Source organism: Scomber scombrus, chromosome 6, assembly GCF_963691925.1.
Source record: "Scomber scombrus chromosome 6, fScoSco1.1, whole genome shotgun sequence".
Classification (NCBI taxonomy): domain Eukaryota; kingdom Metazoa; phylum Chordata; class Actinopteri; order Scombriformes; family Scombridae; genus Scomber; species Scomber scombrus.
The window spans coordinates 12,985,472-13,008,412 of record NC_084975.1 but is presented as its reverse complement, the minus strand read 5'-3'; the positions used below and the strand labels follow the sequence as shown (position 1 = coordinate 13,008,412).

The 22,941-nt window shown below is 38.3% G+C and overlaps 1 protein-coding gene across 1 annotated transcript in view; it reads left to right on the top strand.

Moving 5' to 3' along the window:
* Positions 1-1,638: 1,638 nt before the first annotated feature.
* pdhx (pyruvate dehydrogenase complex component X) overlaps positions 1,639-22,941 on the top strand; it is a 31,048-nt gene continuing 9,745 nt past the window's right edge. The window contains exons 1-5 of the mRNA XM_062421258.1: positions 1,639-1,784; positions 6,534-6,617; positions 9,476-9,576; positions 16,090-16,298; positions 17,569-17,667. Of these exons, the coding sequence (XP_062277242.1) occupies positions 1,649-1,784; positions 6,534-6,617; positions 9,476-9,576; positions 16,090-16,298; positions 17,569-17,667 (629 nt within the window). The 5' untranslated portion in view covers positions 1,639-1,648. The remainder of the gene's footprint in view (positions 1,785-6,533; positions 6,618-9,475; positions 9,577-16,089; positions 16,299-17,568; positions 17,668-22,941) is intronic.

The window sequence follows — 22,941 nt, the reverse complement described above, 5'->3', positions numbered from 1 at the left end:
TTTCCCTGTTTACTGAGTTACTGTTTATACACACCCTCACAAAAAATCATTCATGTTGATTTTCACATGTGCTTTTTGGTTCAAATGTTACGTGGTGGTCCACTGTTGAAAAAATGTCAAATCAAAATCAGATATTTTCTATCAATGGGAATGACAGGTAAAACATTAGTCATTATTGGCCTTTTTTTGAATATTTTTCTTTATATCTATCAAAGTGGAATTTTATGTCATCTAATTATATCATGAGAAACAGGAAATACATATACAGTATTGTGCAAAATCTTTAGGCATTAAAATTAAAGTGAGAATGCTTTCAAAAATAATGCCATTAATAGTTTTGTATTAATTTGTATCAATTAAGTTCATACAAAGTTCAGTAAACAGAAGAAATTAACTGAAATCAGTATTTGGAGTGAGCATTCTTGCCTTTAAAACAGCACCAGTTTTCCTCGGTACACCTGCACACCATATTTTAAGGTACTTGACAGATAGTTGGTCAAAGCATTTTGGATTCATGTGTCTCATGTAACCATACACTGACTAGATGATGTTAAGATGAGGGCTTTTTGGGGGTCACACCATCCGTTGCAGGACTCGTTGTTTCTCTTGTCACTGAGATGAGTTCTGGCTGTATGTTTGGGGTCATTGTCACGCTGTAGAGTAAATCAGACTAAGTATGATGGTACTGCAAAAAAGGACAAGAATCTAAACATGTATAAAAAAACTAAAACATTTGCACAATATTGTATATAAATTATATGTGTATATAGTATGTAAACAACATGCATATCTCTTTCTAGGTAGGTTAATCTGCCAAAAATATGAGACATTTGAAATACTCCATATTAAAATTAAAAAAATATATATTATACAATATATAAACTGACATACTGTAAAATATATCATTGAAATGGTACAGACATAGACTTAAAACAGTTCAGAGTACATCAATGAATAAAATAAAACCAGTGAGCAATATGGTGTAGTGTAAATGATGTTTAATTATGAGTGTTGGCCTTTTCCCATTTACAATATTGAGAAATGAATATTAGTTTAAAAGATTACTTTGTGCAGGAGTCTTTGACCCTCCCCCAGCAGGGGGCAGTAGCTAACTGAGCATACAGTCTGAGCAGGAGAGATTAGGGAACAACAGTATGAAGGCCCATCACTTCTTAAACACATCCCCTAATTTTGAATGCACTCATAAACGAAATGTCTCTGTTATATAAATGCATAAAGAAAGTTGATAATGCCCATGCTAAAACACTGTGTGCACTTATAACTGATCATTTTATTTTTATTTTTTACTGCTTATTAATCCATGCTGTTCCCTTTGGTCCTTTTATTCTCTCGTGTATTACTAACTCATGTCATGTCTGTTTCCCCGTTTTTTAATAAAGTTTTTCGGGGAGAAAAAAACTGTAGAAAGGCCCCTCGAAGGACCCACAGAGAGCTATAAACCTGCTCATTAATACATTCATGATTAAATTGGTCACACTTTACCAGATGCTTTTCTGTCATTTTCTACGGTTTACAAGTCTTCCATGATGAATTGCGTTTTTGAAACAATGCTACATTTCCCATTTAAAAAAAAGTTTTACTTGACAGGCATTCGTATGGACGCGTCTCACCGACGGAGGACGACAACATGGCGGCCTCCTTGCGTCTGGGTCGTCAGGGAATTTTATTTGGCCTCAAATTATCTAAATTTAACAAATGTTTGTGGGCCACTCACTCGGGGCAGGAGCACGCTAGACACTTCTTCCAGTCATCATGGCTGCTCGGTGAGTGTTGACAGCTGCATATCAGGACAGGCGGTGTCGTTTAGTGTGCGGAGGACATACCGCTGACATTTACTATCATTATTATCGGATATCTTTTATATCTTTTCTGTTGCTTTCCACAACACGACAGTCCTTCTGTCAAACAGAACACTACTAACCACATTAGAGTCTGAATAGTGAGAGTTTATGTTATGCCAAAGTAGGGTCAATGAATGATAGGAATTCATTTCTAAAGGCATAATGTCACACATTCAATGTCAACAACAAAATAGAATTAAATATGTTTATTGCCATTGAGCAGCAACTGTACACCGAAATGTCAGTGCTTCTCCTTTCAGTGGCATATACAAGAACAAACAAAAAAAATAACGACGAATAAAAGTGCAGGATTATATAAGATATAAAGAACACAAGCAACCATGACTCGAATGTAGATAAATGAATAATAATACATATATTGCACATTATATTGTATTGCACACCCCAGCAGGAGATTATTAATCATTGCACAAATCGTGAATTATTGCAGTGTTATTTTAGCCTGGAAAATAACACTGGAAGTGTGGGTCTTCATATCTTTTTAACACCTCCCAGAAGGCATCAGATTGTAGAGGTGATTGGAAGGATGAGATGAGTCCTGTATTATGTTTTTGGCCCGACGTAAACACCGGGCCTTGTAAATGTCATCAAGGTAGGGTAGTTTTGTGTTTGTGATACCCTGCCCAGTTTTAATCTGTCTCTGTAATGCTGTCTTGTTAGCCACAGTGCAGCTAGCAAACCACACCAGGATGCTATGAGAGAGGATACTTTCAACTGAGAATCAGTAAAAAGACAACCGCAGCTGTTGGGAGAGGTTTGCTCTCAGCAGAGTCCAATAAAATAAAGCCACTGCTGTGCCTTCTTCACTAGAACAGTGGTGTTTCTAGTGACACCAGGACCTCACATGGACTGTTAAGTCTAGCCTGTCTGTTAAGTCTTGAACTAGCCTTCCACATTCACTCACTGACCTCTTTGTTATGTACACCTATGCAATCCAATACAACATATCTGCTGTTAATTTTAAATTTATGAAGCTTATACATTTTCAGTTTTTGTTGACATTGTCAAGAAGGTGATAATTCTGCTTCATGTTTATAATTGAGGTCATAGTGGGTGATGGTGGTGTATTAGGGTGCATTATATTGAAGTGCGTTCCTAATATTTTGTCCACTGCATTAACATACATGAGAGGGGCAAAATATTAGGAACACCATTCAACATAATGCTCCCCAGTATGCCACCACCACTTAGTACGACCTCAGTAATAAACTTAAGATTGCACAGGTGTACCTAATGAAGTGGCCGGTGACTGTAGACTGTGTATAAAGATGAATGTGTGGTCCTCTAACATCAAACAGCATACACAGTCAAACCCATGTCTGTCAGCTTTGAACAGCCAGCCTCTGTGGCAACACAAAACTGAAGGTTACTTATAGCCAAAGGCAATTTGAAAAGGACTATCGCTCAGAAAACAACACTGAAGTCAGCTTCTAATTCAGACTTTAAACATTGTAGTAAAAGTCTTACCACAGTTTAGACACACTTAATGATTTGTAAAATCTTATTTTTCCCCAAAAACAAAATCAATTTCATTGATATTTCTTTATCCAGACCACATCAGACCAGATCCAGATCAAAAACCACTATACTCCGATTTGTCAAATCTGGACTAGATTCTCAAAACTTAAAAAAGGGCAATGCAGGCAGCTTTTTTTCCATTCAGGTCCAGGTCAAAAACTATCTAATGTGGTCTGGATGGGAGAAAAGCAGTGAAATAACCCTATGTTCTGTTTTTATCAGAAAAATAAATGTTTCACAAATTTTAAGCATGTTTAAACAGTGCTAGGGTTTTTGCTACAATGCCTAACATTATTTAATAAGTGCAAGTTCTGCAAAAATGGAGATTAAGTTACTAATTATCATTATTTATGTTTCCCTCAATCTTTCGATTTCAACTTCAAAGTGTTAAAGGGCGGGTTCACAGTCTCTCTAAAATCAGTCAGGTGCTTATATGGACACTAAAAAATGGTTTCCTCCCTATGATAATTTCACCTCTTCATACTGGCTATTAAAATACCCCTTTCAAATGTGCTTTCAAAGTGATTGGGGCCAGTTCCACAATGTGTCCACAGTCATTTTGTGCAAAGATGCATTTAAAAGTGTATGCTTCAGTCAGTCTGAGTTAGTCATATCAAGTGGATATCTGCCACATTTAAATTTTTAGCTTCACATTAACTCTGTGTTTCTCTGTTGAGCTGTGGTGGAGGTGTAGTAACAAAGGACTTTGGGACTGAAAAGTCTGTAATGTTGAAAGATATCTACTTGATTTGACTCATTTGAACAACTGTAGCTTCATATTAGCTTCAGATAAAAGCCTCCTTCATTTTTGAAGGAGGCTTCTGGATTTTGTCCCTCAAACCTTACACTGTAAGTGCATGATGAAGGGATATCTCAATGGTCATTATGAACAGGAGGAATGATTATGGCACCTGTTGCTTTATGATAGACTTTGAAAAATTGCAAACCTGTGGAAAAATGGAAATGAGCCATTATTGATTTTGATATTGACAGTGACATTAGTGCTTTAGTTGCATTGGCATGTCATGATGTTATGTAAGACGGCGGCAACACTAATAACATTAATAACTGCATTCCATTTATATTAGCATGCTGCTTAACAGGCACAGCTTCCTGGCATTCTTAATGGAACAGAGCCATAATTAATATTCCAGTACTGTTTTAAATAAAGTGTGACTCATATAAGGAAAAAACCCACAATCAGGTTAGGATAGTGAAATATAGTACCACAAAAGAGTCTGACAGCAGCATACTGACTGGATCGTAGATCTGGAATTAATGTTTGAATTACTATTTACCCATTTTATTTTATCACTGCCGTTTTAAAGGCTCATGAACCCCTTGGCAGGAAGCCAGTCTTCAACACAGTATTAGTCAAAGTCAAAGAGCTCATGGCAGAAATAATTGGCTGTTGGAGAAAGTACGAGGTAATTTAGAGAGAATGTTAAGAACTGAAAGAGTTATGTGAGTGTTAAAAGGGTTTTCTTTGAAATGCAGTATGTATTTATGAATATTGGACTCGTAACATGTTGCTTATGATTTCAGTGGTTAACAACATAATCAGTAGACATTGTGATTTGGCATAGCAGAGGAGGAAGCACAGGTGTAAATAATTACATGGTATGATGGCTCTATTCCAAATCTGAGTCAGTCAGCAAGCACAATAGATGTTGACGAGAAAAAACTAAGATACGGTACAGATCTTTCACATACAGATCACACACACACACACACACACACACACACACACACACACACACACACACACACACACACACACACACACACACACACACACACACACACACACAAATAAACATGCAGATGCATACATTTGACCATTTTGTGGTTTTATTAATTTTCAGATACTGGATCAAGATGTTAAACTTTCGTTAATACATGAAGTGAATCCTAAAGAATGTTCTAATCCTGTTCCTTTACTGCAAATTGTGTGACATTGTCAAACATCCAGCAGATGGCAACAGAACACAGCATATTCAGACCATAGACTGTATATAGTTTTCTACATGCCTTGTATGGAAAGTGAAGTTTATTGACTTGCAACAAAGTTGGGTAGTTCTACATGCACACTGAAACCTCTAACTTAAGAAAAGTGACATTCTTTACTCAGTGCCTGAATCTTTCATTTGTTTTTGGCTGAATTATTTTTACTTGATTTAATTTTAAATTGTTGAGATGAAGAGTCAGTTCAGTAGTTGTGTGCTACATAACTAGTGTACAATTATTGGATTGGGTTGATGTTTTTACTAAAATATAGTGTAGAATTTAATTATTTAACTTGTTTTTTAAGTATTTTATAGCATTAGTACTGCAAGTATTTAAGAAATGTAATCCTGTACGACCAGCTTCATATCCCAAGGTCACATTTCTCTGGGTTTCCCAACAATTTGAATTGTTTGGGTCAAATAAAAATGTGCAGAAGACATTACACATTCACAGAACCTTTTCACATGTCCTTTTCACTCTTTTACCATCTAATCTGTATCACTTTCTCTCTCTTTACATCATAAGGGGCTGAAGTATGTGAGCAGTTCACTGAGTATGTAGAGTTCACATAACAGATGGGTATTCCTTTCGAGTTGTGTCATGTCTGAACAATAACCCTGACCATTCTTGAATCTTCAGCACTGCAGGCTAGTGATGTTTCTGCAGCTGGGGACCCAGTGTCCAACACAGTGCTGTGAGCCAGTTGAACCTTGAGCCTTCTGAGTGGCTACAGCTGGTGACAGCAGGGGCTGTAGATTGTGGCTCAAAGGCCTGCAAGAATATGAGCGCCTTTGCAGCCTCTGGTGCAGTGTCAGCCAGGATCAACAATTACATAAGTGACCTGGCAGTGTTCTTCTGTCATATTGGCACTGTGTCTGTCTGTGCTCTGCTTCTCAGTTGAACCCCCTGAGGCCTTTATGCAGTCATACACTGCCACTGCTGCTGTTTTTACTGTTTGTTTGTTCTTCTATTCACATAACCTATTGAAGTTTTAAGACCTGCTCCTAGGAGATTTCTGAATGTGATTGTCATAGAAATATTTCCAGTTTAGTTTTAAGATTGGTGACTTATGTTAATTCCAATGCTTCCATGTAAACTGTACGTTATTCTCTTTCTATCCTGAAGGTGTCGCCCCACTCAAAGTGCAAATGCCAGCTCTCTCCCCAACCATGGAGGAGGGAAACATAGTCAAATGGATGAAGAAGGAAGGTAAAATAAACATTTCCACACATTATCACACTTCATTTGCCAGCTCTCAATACATTGCTGTTCTGCTTAACTTGTTTTAACTCATTTGCTAAAACCACTGTGTATATTAATGTGTTACTTAAAGGGATGGATGAACCCCTTTTATTGCATATATAATTTTTTCCTGCTCACTGTGACTTACATTTGGGTGCTCCCTCATAGTCCAAAATTGCCAGAGTTACACTGTATGCATCTATGTTCGTCAGCACAGAAAGCTCAGAAATTATTTTCCTCAAAATGACAGACAAATAGTAGCACTAATCATTTTCTCAGTGACATCACTCTCTAAGCTCTCTAAGGCAAAGGCCTAAGCACTGTTGCACCTGAGGGCCACTGGTGGCTAATTGGCTCAAGAAAACACAGCAGTCACTATTCATCACTGCTTAGCAGCTCTGCTCAGCCAGGCGCCACAGCCACACTCATTTATAGGAGGCAACATACTGAATTCCGATTGGCTGGCTTGCTGTGTTGCCATGTGCTTCTGTGACTTAGGGTGAGATGTACGTGTAAGTGAGAAAGTGAGAGAAAGAAATATAAATTCTCAGTGACAGCAAAAACATATCCGGTGTTCTATTTTCTTGCATTTGCAAGACATATTGATGCTACTAAAGCATCATCATAGGATTTTAGATCATCTTTGTGGAAAGTGCTTATTTTGTTTGACATGCATATATTTAATTAGATCTACAGTGGGTTAGGGTTAGGGTTAGTTTTATCAATGTGCAGAGTTGATCGCCACCTTCATTCTATAGTCTTTGTCAATATAAAGACACAGGCTACCACCTTGGGTGTTACTGGACAATGAAACAATCCTGTCTGACTGGAGATATGTACACCTGGATAGATTAGGGCACAGCATTTTGTCACATCTCTCCAGGAGGTCAGAAGCAGTCTTAGGTGGTCTTGTGTATTGTCGATGGAGTGGGCATTGGTGAGGAAGATAGACAGGAGAGCTGATCAACTGTGGGTTAGCCTTTAGCCTAACTTGGATGCTTGCTTGCAGTGCTTGTGCTTCCATGCTCACTGCTTTTGGCATCTCCCCGGCTGATCGTTCTCGAGCCCCGGCCAATGCCAAGACCTTGCAGCCTGGCGCCCAGAGCAAGCTGAGGCAACGTAGATTCTCCAGTGTATCTCCATCCGGCTGTGTTTGGCATTTCCCATGGAAGTCAAATAATTTCAGCCGAGTGTACATATGTAGAAGTCCAGTAAGGGTCAAGTGACAAAAAAAATAAAACAAGTACAAAAACTGTGGTACAGAAAAAAAGTTTTAGATTACTTGCGTAAAACTGGTTCTTTGAAAAATGTATTTGATACATTTTTAATTCAAAATAAGTGCACTGCAGACAGAGTGCAGATCTAGTTAAGCAAACTGAGACAATGCAGCCAATCACATTAATGTTTAATAAATGTACATTTAAGTTCAGCAATTTTATGTCTAATTTTTTATTATTATATTTTTGTATTTTATCAGATGCAAGAAAACACAACAACACCAATAACATGATATCAGCATTATGTATCAGCCATCGGCCACTCTGCTCTCTACATATCATCATTGGCCATTGAAAAACCTACTTTGCAGCTTCTTGAATTATGATTCAACATTGAAACATCCATCTGGAATGGTTTCCATTTCTAAATATGTTCCTTTGTGCAGGTCATATATATTAATGTAGCTCTGGCCAGCGTATATGTAGTATGTATCTTTTTTGTTGTCATGCTCATTGCATTCTGGTAGAGGTGAAAAGGCTTGGGGTCACCTGTTTAATCTTTAATATTGCACATCACACCTAACCCCTGGGGTCATATGGTGTTAAAGCCTCATACAAATCCAATCTTGACTCCACTACTCCCTACTCTCAGGGGCCTCCAACGTCAATACTCCCTCTGCTCTTTCAACCTTCCCCCTCACCCATCTCCATCCAGTCTTCCAATGACCCACACTGTTCCTTCTCTCTCTCTCTCTCTCTCTCTCTCTCTCTCTCTCTCTCTCTCTCTCTCTCTCTCTCTCTCTCTCTCTCTCTCTCTCTCTCTCTCTCTCTCTCTCTCTCTCTTCCTCTCTCTCTCTCTCTCTCTCTCTCTCTCTCTTCCTCTCTCTCTCTTCCTCTCTCTCTCTCTCACTCTCTCTCTCTCTCTCTCTCTCTCTCTCTCTCTCTCTCTCTCAAGTCAAATTGTACTGAGTCATGACTCTCTCCCTGAACTAGATTGCCTGCAATGCTGAAGGTTAGACATTTGCCAGTGCAATAAAACAACAATAAACAATAACATCTGTCTTTCACTGTATTTGTCAATTGGCAGCCCATTTGAGTTTTTGCACAAACTGGTGCTTAAAATGGATAAAGGTGCATGGAAGAACTGAACCAGTGGCTCCTAATTGCCTACCTCTTTCATAAGCAGATGCTAATATATTCCAGCTCTCATGTGGTGGACCATTGGGAATCTTGGATTCTAAGGATAAGGGAAGATCTCTGCTTCTATCAGACACACTGAGTTTCTGTATCTCACATTCTTCCCCATGAAACATTGATTAGGCCCTTCGTTTGATAAGTAGCCAAAGCCAGAGCAGATATTTTCCGCATAACTTTTTTGTCCCTTCAATGGAATTCTTTGATTTACATGTCAACCAATTTGTTTTTACTGGGTGCAAACCCCCAGTGAAAGTGAACATTCTGCTGGTGATTATGATTCATGCATTTCCAATCACAACTGAAATGAATTATTTGCACTTAAACAAAGGTCAGAACCTTCATAATAGAAAGATAGTTTGGGAATAAGGTTCTTAAAATACCAAATACATTTGTGTACAATTACCTTTGCAGGTGAGGCAGTGGCAGCAGGCGATGCCCTCTGTGAGATTGAGACAGACAAGGCTGTTGTTACAATGGAATCTAATGAGGACGGTGTGTTGGCAAAGATCTTGGTGAGTAAGCAAACATATCTTCCTCTACTTTTCTTGTACTACTGATTACTGCTAGATAATTTATTTGCAAATAACTTGCAAAGCCTTTAGTATGGCTTTTTTGGATTTCCTATGGAAATGGAGATTTGAGACTATTAAATGTGTATTGACAGCAGAACTTTGAATTGTGTTCTTCAGCTTTCAGTCCTGTTTTAAATAATGTGAACAATTTGCAGTTGTTATGGTTATGTTTTTGAAATTAGTTTATATTTGCATACAGTAGTACTGTTTGTAATTGTGTGTACATGTTTCAGGGGTTCTCCCTTTCCTATACTAATTGGCTACGCTTGTTAAATCCGTTTTCCCTGTACAATGACAGCAAAGCTTTGATGAGGTGTCTTCAGTGACAAATATTTCTCTCCTTCCATCCCCCATTGTGCTGTTTGTTGTTGGAATTTTTAATAGGCTGCCAAAGACATAGCAATAGTTGTCTTTCATCAGTACTCCACCACATGTTCGTCCCACTGAATAGGAAGATAAAGATGTTTTTATCTTCTTTCGCAGTTTTATTGATCTCCAAGAAATCTGAAAATAATATATGAAGTTGAAGGAAATGGAGGTCATTATTTCCCTAGCAGTTGAAGCAAGATGCAACTTATGTTTCTTACCTTCCCTATTTTAAAAACTGAGGGATGGCAGTGAGATGTTGCTGTGTTCATTCCTGCACACACACACACAAACATACAAACCTGTGCTTCATGTCACAGAGAGTGCCATATCTGATAATACAACATGTTCCCTGGCAGTGTAATTTTGGACATGCCCAAGCTGTGGTTAAGCCTGAGTGGGGCAGGATTTAATTAGGCGATGTGTGCAACCCTATCAGAAAACAACACACAATCATTCTGCACCAGCAGATGCACATCAACAATGTGCACACAGATACATTGTCCACGAAGAAAATAATCTCTTCTCCTGGGCAAACTCTTAAACATAATGGCTACATTTTTTATTTATTACATAGATTAATTATTTGAGACATGATTGTCAGTTATTAACCACTAGCTTATATCTATTTTTTTTCTACCTTTCCTTCTTGCTTGCTTGCTTCAATTCCTCCACATTCCCTCACTACATTCTAATCTTAGCTACCATGGGGATGAGGTAGTTTCCATAGCAACCGCCCACGAATTGGGGGTAGGGGCTATAGAGCTGAAACTGGCAGAGAAAGATGGTCTGTCTTAGATAAGCCCCCTAGCTCACTCTCTGTGATAGAGAGTGTGTGTATAGTTAATTAGAAAAACAGCAGCTAGTAGCAATATATTAGAAATCTATACACTCCCTTTTCATGGCACAGGTAATATGGCGTTCGCTTTGTCTGGGTCAGACTACATTAGCTCTTAGTAGTGTAATATTGGCTCTCCCAAGTAGGTTTCTAATTTAGAGGCTACCATAATTACCTACCCGTGGCCAAACGCCTAAACAGGCTGCAGTTGACGTGAAGCTTGCTGTACTCTGCAGGGGTTATTTATGGGGGTCAACTACCATTATGGCCCTCTACCAATTTCCAACTATGGCTCTTGGGGGTGAGAGAGCAGAGGATAGATCCTGCTCATATTGGGCTGTGGAGGTTGGGGGGTAGGAGCTCTAGCACAGTGAGTGCAGATTACTGTATCTCATCATACTCTTACTGCTTTGCCCTGCCCTGACCCGAGGGCTTCAATCTGAAAACCTGCCCTGGGCACAATCAATCATAACCTGTAGAAAAAGATACATGTTTGCAGATACATAGATACGACGCAAAAAAACTCTGTGTTCACATGTATGTGAAGATGAATTCTACTGAGCATGGAATAAAGAACAGCCGTCGGTGGATCACATGGTAGTTCTATGTGAATGAGTTGGCGATTGCTATAGTGAATTCACTGGTAGAATGGATGGATAGATAGATAAATATGTGGATAGTCAATGGATATGTCCAGCATGTTCTGTGCTGCTAACCTGTCAGTTTCCAATTCATCATTCCCTTTCCCTTCCCCTCTTCATCTTCTCATGCTATCATCCAAGGGATCAATTTAAACACCAACAGCCACGTGTCCTCTAAATCAACAGATATTATACATCACTGTCTAATTTTGTAGCTTTCCAGAATTTCTACCGAATGAATTTCAAGTGTGTTGGGGATAAGTAGTTGGGATTAAGGTGACATGTTGTTTTTATAGTATCTTACCTTTAGATAAAGCATTGGGAAAGGACTTATGATACAGGTTATTTGACAGTAAAATTCATTACTTCGTGGTTATGTGGCTGGTACCTTTTTATAAGCTAAACAAACATTACACTCAAAAGGAATGACTTGACTCTGGAGTTGCGGTTTGAATTGGGTATTTGTGGGTTTATGTGTGGGATTACATTGAACTGTCAGCCTATTATTAAGACGTAGGATGTGACTGCAATCCTTTTCTTGCTGTATCTGTCATGCTCTATTGATCAGAGATAAACCTTGTGGTACATGTCTAGACTGAGTTCATCTTCCTATTACAAATAAACCTGATAACCACACTACACAAGCAGGGGTTAATTGGACTTTTTTTGGGCTCAGCTGTATTAATACATCTGATGACTCCCTGTAACATCTGGTAAATATGAATTGGTCAAGTGTTATGTTATGACCAACTGATCAACTCTACAGCTACAAGCTCAACAGTCTCCTAAAGTGAATAGGAGTCCTGATAGCTGTGGAGGCTAAGCTTATTGTAAGTGAGCTATTTAGTCTCTCAGGGGGTGTGTATTGTATGGCTGTATGGTAACTGTTTGATGGTAAGTAGGTTAAAGCTCATAAATGGTCTAGTCTGACTTTGTAATATCATTAGCCAAGCTGTTGGGCTTTAGAGAAATCCCTTAAGAGCCCTTTATGAAGTCTTAGTCTATTCCACAGTGAAAATATTGCTATAGAAACTATTCTTGATTAGGCTAACAGACTGCCATCATCCCCAGTCACAAGGCTCCTCACGTTTTGGCATCAGATCGGCTGTGAGGGTTTAAAAATGAATATCAGAGTTCATACATTAATTTATTTATTTATTTAGAATTGGTCACTCATTTTTATCACCATATCACTTCATATTTAATTTCCAAAATTCTTTGGATGCCATGTGTTATTCAAATGCACAATTCATATACATCATATATGTTTACTAACATTATGACAAGATCATATCAAACCTGTTTAAAGAAATTGTATCTGGCCCAAAAAGTGTGTTTAGTATGAAAACAGAGCCATGTTCAGTTTAATCACAGAGGGTATTATAACTTTTTTTATAGACCAAGGGCCTGATTTACAAAAGGTCTGCATGTGTAAAAACGTGTGCAAACTTGACATCACCTGCAAAAAAATGTGCAAGCTGATCTACTAACACAGCAAACTAAGGCTGGCATCTTTCAAATGTGCAAGATAATACACGCTGTCCGTTAAGTACATTTGCCATAATGAATATGTAATATGGGGCGTTTTAACCTCAGTGTGCAAAATACAGGGAGGAGAAAATGCAAATATGCTATTTAGCACATGCGTTGTGATTTGCCAAACCTGAAGATAATTTTGCTGATGGTAATTGCGTCGATAAAAGACACATTTGAAGGGCAGGTATTAACCGGCTGCAACCTGTGCACAGATGACTGCTGTTACTGTTGTGAAGAGAAGACGGAGGCACAATGACAGAATATGCAGAAAATAGATTTTTTTCCCAATATTTTTGGAGTGGAATATTTAGTTTTACTAACAGCATTGACTTTGTCACCAATATTCCATATGATGGTTTTCTGGTAATATTTTTTGCTGTAACTCAAAATGTTTGTTAACTTCTTCTACTACAACATCTAATTCCATGGGATCTGATTTCATTTTGTGTTTGCAGGCTTTCTGCTCGTCAAAACTCTCCATTAAAACACGCAAAACCCTCATTTAAATACTGCTGTTGCACCTGTTGTCATTTGCGCAGCTATTGTTAGTAGATCACCTGCAAAATGATGCAATCTGTTGCACTGCACATGCAATTTAGTACCCTTTATTTGGGATGTTAGTAAATCAGGCCCCAAATCTGTACTGCATGCAAGTCCAGATATGGGCTGAGAAAGATCTGAGTGTCAAGATTACATTTTTATTCCTCCTAAAATGACACACATTGTCACTAAAAGGACGGAACCTCACTTCCAAGTTATTATCTGACAGCAACAACTTTTTTTGAGATTTCAGCATAATTTACACTTCACATAGGTTTTTAGTGTGTTCTATAACCATTTGATGGCAGTGTTGAGCCCCATACCACTACAGTATAATCATCTATTAATGCAATTATGCACACTGTAGTCTGTGCTGCTGTTGCAGTGTTTCTGAGTGTGTCATGATTTTCAAGAATTCCACTTGTGATAGAAAGCATCTTGCAGCTGCTTGTTATTTTCTTCCTCAACTAGAAATTGTCATTGTAAGTCTTCCTTTAAAGCTAACTCTAATGATATTTGGTCATCAAGATAATATGTCGTCTTAATATTGCTGCTGCATGTATTTTAGATGGATTTACATCCAATGAGTCTGAATGAATGTTGTTTTTTTTTTCTAGAGAACAATAGGGGCAGGGTAAATATTGGAAAGCATTCCCACAGGTTGGGGATTTATTTGTGGTGGTTTACCCCATGCGAGGAAGGGTGGAAATGATGTAAACAACACGTCGTGAATAGAGAGTCATCTGCAAAACAGCATTTAATTAGAAAGTTACTAATATATGAAGGATGCACCTTTCCATTATACTGCTGGTCACCCTGTACTTTGAAATCTTTTTCTAGAACATTTGATTTAAAAGAAAGAAATAATGACAAAATATACACAATCTACTGTATAATAATGCTGCTGTATGTTGTGATATGTTATTATAGATATTTTAGTTATGTTACAATAGTTGCTTGTGTCATGACAGCTTTGTTAATGTGGGAAACCTGTTGTGTTTCTACCATGTGATAAAATCTCTTTGGGACTAAAGGTAGAGACTCTGTGGAAATGTACAGAAGCCCAGATTTTCCTGTGCAGCCCTCAGGCCCTACCCTCATCCATCACCTCCCACTGGCTAAGAGAGGTGCATGAGGAGCAAGACAGGAGACAAGCTACATTTTAAAAGTGTGCACACAAAGCCAGAAAACATGACCTACAGTACCAGTTAAAAGTTTGGATGCACCTTGTCATTCACTTTAATGAAAAAGTGTGTCCAAACGTTTGACTGGTGCTGTATAAATGTTTGCCTTTGAAAAAAAAAAATGGATTAAGAAAACATGATAGTAATGGACTTCATGCTGGTCACGTGAAGCTGTTGTAAAGCTGTTGCAAGAAGAGCATTACACAATCTATACAATAATGGTGCTTTGTATTAACTTATACTTAGATAACTTGAACACTTGAAGCTTGAATAGCTTGATGAACTAATGACATGGAATTCCTATCATTTCATGTGGACCATGAGCTCATCTTTGTGTCACTGTCTCCATAACTGTGCTACAGGACAGTTGTCTGCTTTGAAATAAAGTAGCACAATAAGCATTGAAGTACAGCGCTGTCTACCAGTGAACGCAGGTGTTCATATATTCTGCTGTTCTTTCCAGTTAGGTGGTTATGATTATTGGAGTGCTGCTCCAGCCTGCTGGAGAGAGGGGGTGGGAGTTGGGGCATGCTGATAGGTTTGTCTCCAAACTAATGACTTTAGCGATGGCCATCTAAATTTGAACCATTGTATGTGCAATTACACAATATTTTTTTCATTTAGTTGATTGTTAAAAATTGCAGGTTATCATCTCGTGGCTGATCAGTGGTGATGCAGAATGATTGAAAGCAGTTTCACAGCCAGGATCTGATGTCTTTGTTTTTCCTTCTCCTCTCTCCTTGTATCGAGCTGTATCTTTAACAGACAGCTCACTAAGTGGATACCTTTTGAAAAGAGATGAAGTGTAGCAGCCCGACCTGGTGTATTGTGCCTGGCCTTTCATTTAGACTGATCAATATTGACTGAAGGACAACACCTTGCAGAGCTCGGGAAGAGTAACAAGAGGCTTACAGTGAATTTGGATTACTGTGGAACAGGATAGTGAATCAATGGTTGACAGCTATGAACAGCATGAAAACACATCTATTGCATACTAAGAACCTATTCCAGCTCAGTTGGGTGTTTTGTGTACTTTCTCAGCTCAACAGAGAGAGAAATGGAAGGATGGAAATCGAGGTAAATCAGTTGACATTGTCACTTTTCAAGAGGTCCCCAAATAGTGGCTGTCTAAAGATTTATCTGTTCAATAACTACTGGTTAATTGATTAACTTCAGAACCCTTTTCCCTTCTGCTATTTTTTGTTCTTTGCTACACAACCATACAACAGAGGAAACTTTAACCTTTATTCTAGCAGTCTTAGTTGCACTTGTGAAGTGAGTGAAGATGTTTTGCTAACCCCCACCACCTACAATCACTGTATAAGTGCCTCTGTCACGCTCTTTACAGATGGAGGAGGGCAGTCGCAATGTGCGCCTGGGCACTCTCATTGCCGTGATGGTGGAGGAAGGGCAGGACTGGAAGCAGGTTGAGATTCCCCCTCCAGATGTTGCACCTCCATCTGCAGCTCCACCCACTACACATGAAGCTGCTGCCCCAGTTGTGACCCCCGCTGCTCCCTCTTCACATCCTTCACCAAAACCAGCCCCCTCAGGACCGTAAGTGCCCCCGAGTTTGCTATTAACTCACTTCCTTGTAATTGTGGCAGGCATAATATATGTTCAAAGTTGTTCCGCAGCAGTGGTTGTGCCTCATCAATAGAATTGAGATTCATATTCAATTTCAACCTGAAAATTGACCGTTTTACCACTAAAAAAAGTTAAAATTGAATATTTGTCCAATGTTAATATCACCATCAGGTTATGCTAGTGAAAAGATTTTCATTTTAAAAGTGCTTCCACAATTAGTCTACAGAGTAGTTAGTAAATAGTACTGTGGAGTAAGTGGCGGGAGCTGAAGGTATTGTGGTTGTTATGACTGTTTTGATGTACCAGTTTGTCTTAGTTATATTGTAGATTATTATATACAACCAGGGGCTATGGGTAGAAAATAGCAACTTGCTAAAAGCCATTGCAATGCCTCTCTCCGTGTTTTATACCATGTTAATGTTTTATTGTGCACTGTCCCTGTTTAAATTAAATAAAAATTACATTACGTTTCTTCAGTTGACCTCCATGATGATGTCACCGGTTGTGGTCACTGAGTTGTATGTTGTTAACTGCAAAGCCAAATAAAGCCTGGCATAGATGGACAACATGCTCCGGTAACATAAAGCTACATGTAGGAGCTACTGATAAAAAGACCTTTTCCTTGTCAACAGTATACAGTATGCTCATTTCAGGTCCTGTCCACGACTACCTAACATGCTGAGTAACATGTATGTGTTGACAGAGTCTACGCCTATTTACACGATACATACTCTTGTGGAAAGCAAAGGAGCTGCCACAACACAGATAATCCCTATTTGTTATGCAAACATTTAACACTGAGCCGGATCACATATTCAAATTTGCACCTTGGTTACATCAGCTTGACAGGGTTGAAAGATGAAAGGTGGATGTGTGCCTCAAGCATGATTAATAGGAGATGGATACACGATTGGACTATATTAAGGAAGTCTACCTCAATATAACTAATGGAAAGTCTGATACTAACTTTGTTCACTCTAGAGTGGCAAAGAAAGAGTAGCAATTGATAGTTAAAGTTAAATGAGGCCTGTTTATATAGTATTTCATTAAAATGTAACTTTGGAGCATTTAGAGAGGACAACATGTGAAACATTATGGATGCTGTCAGACAAATAGGAACTTCAACCATGGGAGTCTGGGGCCACAAGGCTAATATTCAAGTGCTTAAACCAATTGTGTTTTAAAGCATCTATTTTTTAAAACTAAAAAATGTACCTCAACTTATGTCTTCATTGTCCAGGTTACGACTGAGCCCAGCAGCAAGACACATCCTTGACACCCATGGTTTAAACCCCAAATTGGCCACACCCACTGGACCTAGAGGACTTATCACCAAGGAGTGAGTATGATTTAATGAGTCAGCCCTAAGCCTGTCACATACTCCATGTCAGGTGCACCTGCCTTGATTTAAGCATTTAAGATATAGATCCTTGCTTATATAACACACACTCAATATTTTTGAGCCCACACTTAGGATATAAAAAGCAAAGCAATAACATTTACATTGTAAGATTTTGAGGTGGAATAATAATTTATAAAACCTATACTATTAAATCTATAAGTACCAACTATAAAATCATTACAGCCTTTTAACTGAATTCTAACATGTCTTATCACAAATTTAACATCCACTTTAATTAATTGAACAGTGGTAACTGAAAACAGTGATGTAATATTGGCCTAAAATAAGCAAGGCTTTACAAAATGATACAACATACTGTTTTTCTCCCATTTCTTCCCATTTGTTTGGTTTTACAATACTTACAAGCTATGTTACTGCCCATATACCGTGTTGATAAGAAAAAGATAATCCACACAGATCAATTGAACTGGCCAAGAATTGAAGATGCACACATTCTTGCGTTGCCAATGCTGTATTTCATTTGTTTTTTGAGAAAGTGATGTGTCAGTGGTAAGTCCTTGTTTACAATGTAAACATGTAAGAACATAGATTGAAAGGGTCCCTCTGCCACCATATCACTGAAGGAAAAAGATGTCAGCCATAGTATAGGCAGTATAAAAATGTGGGAGAGACTAGGTTAGTGAAAGTGTTATAGATATCAGGTACTTTAATCCTGTTATGTGGTAAATTCACACTATAGAAAGCTGTGAAGCTATGCACACACCCAAACAAACACACACACACACACACATACACACACACAGCTCTAATGGCCACCTGCTGTCAGTGGGGACCTGATTGAATGCTCTCGTTACCCGCCTAACACCCTGCTGGGGAATCTCATTAAGCAACTTCTGTTGCCATAGCAACCCAGTCTCCAGCACCCACTGGTGACCATAGAAACGCAGACCATATGTTGTCAGGGACGTGTGTCTTAGTCAGTGAAAGGGAAATATATAAAGCTAAACTAAACCAAACACAATAAATAACAATAACTCACTGAAATCTAGACAAGCCCTTCCTCTGAGAATATAAACAGTATTTTTAAAAATCATCCATAACAGAAGATGCTTGCAGTTGAGAGAATCTCATATACCTCCTAATTTAGTCAATTTTGAAAGGAGTATTTTTCACAGATGTCTGCTGTGAGGTTTGTACCTTTGTCTGCCAACAGAAAATGACAAACCAAAACTCAAGAGGTAAATTTCACTAAATAGCAAACAGGGAACACAATTAAGAGAAGGCAGTTTCAAATGCTGTTGTTTCTTTTTCCTCAGCTATAAAGCTGTTAATTGTCTTGTTCATAAACATGAGCATGTTCTGCATTCTATGGGTGTCAATGTGATTTCTAGCCTGTTAAAGTCGTAATTGTTTAATTATTAATGCAGTTTTAATTATATCCCCATGATTTGACATGGACATTTGCATGAATGACCTGCCAATTCACTCACTGCTACTTAATTAGCTCAAGAAGTCTTCACAAAGGAACGTTGATGCTGAAAGCAGGCAATCATTCCATAGGAGATCAGATGCTCTGGACACACAGATGATTTATAAAAAAGTGTCTGCCTGAACTGAATGGTGTTCTTTCCAAAAAGCTTGCTGGTGAAGTTACAGAAAAAGGCTTGGCTTTTCTGTTTGGTATAACTTTCAGTTCAGTTGCCAAAAACATAACTTAAGTAAAGGACACAGGTGAATACAAATGTCATGAGAGATTTTTCCAATAAACCATTAATATATAGGGTGTCAAGTATTTACAAAAATTAAACATCTTTAACATTTTACCAATGACCCAGCCACAAAACTAAGTGATCTTGAAACTGGTGTGACGTATTTGCAAAAGCTGTGCAGACCACAGTTCAGCTGTTGTCATTCACTCATAGATACTTGGTGAGATAGTCACTGATTTTGGTATTCTAATGGACCCTTACTCAAACATATTGGCTTAACTGAGCTTGATTGAATCAGGTTAGCCAGTGACAATTTTGGTAAAGAAAAAATCTGAGGGTAAAATGTTCTTATTTGTGTTTTTCTGTAAGCAAATTGATGGCCAAAATTGTGTCTGTGTATACAGTGTAGGCTATAGGGTAGGTACACTGTGAGACTACCTGAAACCAAATCTTCTTGGGAGAATAGTTTCGCATAGGCTAACCTTCTCAAGAGGGCAAAATAGACCTTATTTCCTTGCCTTTGTTCCTTTGGCACATCAGATAAGGCTGAAACCAGGGAAGGGTACCCCTCCCATTCCACCCCCTGCCCCAGAGAGGCCCCTCTATAGTGGGCATGAACAACCGAGGTCACGCAACCCAGGGATGAGATCATAGCATGTTACATAAGGCATACAAGGTTTAAAAACAGATGCAGTACCAAAAAAACACATTTCTATTACTTGCTCCTGTCCCTCCCTTTATCTGTTATTAACGTCGTAAATAGCACGTTTAGCCAAGAGGCAATGCTAAAACAGTGATGGATGAATCAATGATTTTAACTTCACTGGGGCCATACCCCAGTGTGTGTGTGTAGAGTGTATTTTACTATGGAAAAAAGACTATATATCTCTGTATTTATATTGCATTAATATGTAAAAAATGATAAGTAAGACATTTTATTGGACTTTACATTTATAATTAAATGTTCAGTATAACAATATATTCTTTGATTTGTTTAAAAAGCCATTTTTTGAAAGTAATTGATTTATTTAACAACTAAAAGTGTTTCATTACCAATAAGTGACTCTATACATTCATCATAACCTTTCTGATTTCACTTATGTATTTGAAGCATTATATTAGCTTAGGTTGGACATGCAGTAGCATATATATTTTGAAACTTCAGCAAGGATACCATTGTAAAATAGTACCCAATTTTTTGTTGCGTTTAAATGATGACTGAAATACTCTGTCTTACAAGCCAGTTTTTTTTCAGTGCTCTGCATTCAAACTGGCAAGTATTAATGAGCTATTTTAACATTTTTCTTTGGCTGCATTTGTTTAGAATGCAGGACGTTAGAATTATAAAAGTACCACAATCAGGTTTTTCAAGCATGGTATGTTTGAAGTAGATTTTCACAGTTAATATTATTAATGCATTTCATTTTTCAAATGTGGATGAAAAATGGATACTGTACACTCATCCACTGGAGCAATATTCATGCCCGCAGCACATCCTCTTCCTTAGCCTGTCCTAGGTGGCAGTAGAAGACAAAGTTTATTCATGTGTGTCTGGGTACATGTGGTGCTCATTTCATGTGTATATGTGTGTCGATGTTCTTGTGAGCGCTGCCTCGTTCCCTTTTTAATATTCTAGTCACCCTCTCCCAGTCTTTCAGAGGCTCCTTTGCCTCCGCTGTCAGTAGGACTATAAATGGTGGGTGTGAATAGCACATGCCAGCCAGCTACACAAAAGGTATCTATGGTGTCATCATCAAGTGGCCACTGTAGGCTGCTGTTGACCTGACTTTCTCTTGTATCATCAACAGAAACAGTTTGTGAATTCATAAAGGATATTCCTAATACATTCTCTTTAAAGTATATGGCAGAATTTGCACAATTCTGCACTTAAAAAAAACAACTATATTGTACTTTCCTTTTAAATTTGTAATCTCTAATATCATACATTGTTTTGTTTTTTTCATTTGCTTGCTCTTTCTTCTCTCTATGAAAAGGAGCAACAAATATTGTCACTTATCATCAAACATTCAGTGTGGTCCTCGCAGGTTAGCTTGGGGATTTCCAAGCTGCTTCAGTCCTTCCATAAACAAATACTGCTATCATTGAGAGAAAGGGAGGAGCTATTGTGCTAGAGGAAATAAAAAGATGCAGCTCAGAGTGGAACAAGGGGGAGAAAAATAGCTGTGGGGCCCAGACTGCTCCAGACTACATGGTGAGGTCAGAGGCAGCTGATCCAGACAAAAAGACTGCATGTGTGTGGTTAGGTGGACCCCAGTGCACTGAACTGGAACCAGAGAGCTTCAGGCAGGCACACCTGATACCTGCCCCTCCCACCTCTTTCCCTGCAAAGCCAAAAATTAATGGGTGAAAATAATCTAGGACAGTTCTCTCAGTACATCATTATTTCCTTCTTCTTTACCTTTCTCTTTTGCCAGTCAATACTCAAAGCAGTAGTGCCCTGACCCACATCATTTGTTTATTCCATCTACAACCTTCATGAAACAGCAGCCATTTCATGTATATAGACCTAATATACAGAAATGTCCCCTTCCCTAAAGGGCAATGTGCAATAACTCATACAATTTCAATTTCAGAGGAATGATTCTCTTTTTCTTTTCTTTTTTCTTGTCAGCTTCAGGTAGAATAAATACCTCAAGTTAATTCACCTATTCACCCTTTTTGGATATGTAAATGTGACTTAGATTGAAACAATAATACACTACATGTCTGTACTAAACATGAAGTAATCTCTGGTGCATTATTATATCGTCTTTACAGAGAGAATATATGAAAAGCTAGAATGTCCATGGCTCACCAAAACAGTGGGAGGGGTTACGAAGCCAAGATTTTGAATAAACATGTCAGTTGGTGCCACTGACACCTGATCCTGGCCTTATGCTGACGGGTTTGTTTGTGACTAGCAAATGATTCTCATGACATTCATGCACTGAAACCATGCAGGGTGTCGAAAGTAACCTTTGTCAGACAGAAACCTGACACAGATACAGACCTGATAAAAATGGCATAGTGCAACTTGTAAGCTGAATTATGAATAATGCTGAATTGCAATGCATTGTGTTGTTTTATACTATTATGCATGAGTTGTGTTGTTTCTTTTCTTTTTTTTTACTGTAAGAATTAGGCCTTCATCAATAAATTGAATAAAAGAAGAACAACATGATGAAAAGGAAGGATTTCAAGAAAGAGACTTGAAAAAGCACAATTCATTGGTTTAAGAGAAAGAAATCACAGTTTGTAATGATAAAGATGAACCCAAATAAAATCGACAGGAAAGGATTATATCATTGTTATCTGCTAACTGTATCATGAAGAGTTACCTTGCATAACCACTATCCTGAGGAAGCGGGAAAGTTTTTGTTCATATGTAAATAAATATTACATCTTCATCTATCATTGCTCAATTTTGGGGACAGTTCTCCATGTGTGGAAGAATGTTTGATTGTGTGGACTGCCACAGTGGTTGAGGTATATTTCCAGCATTTTTCCCCCCTTATTTCCACCCACACCTCTCCTCATCCCC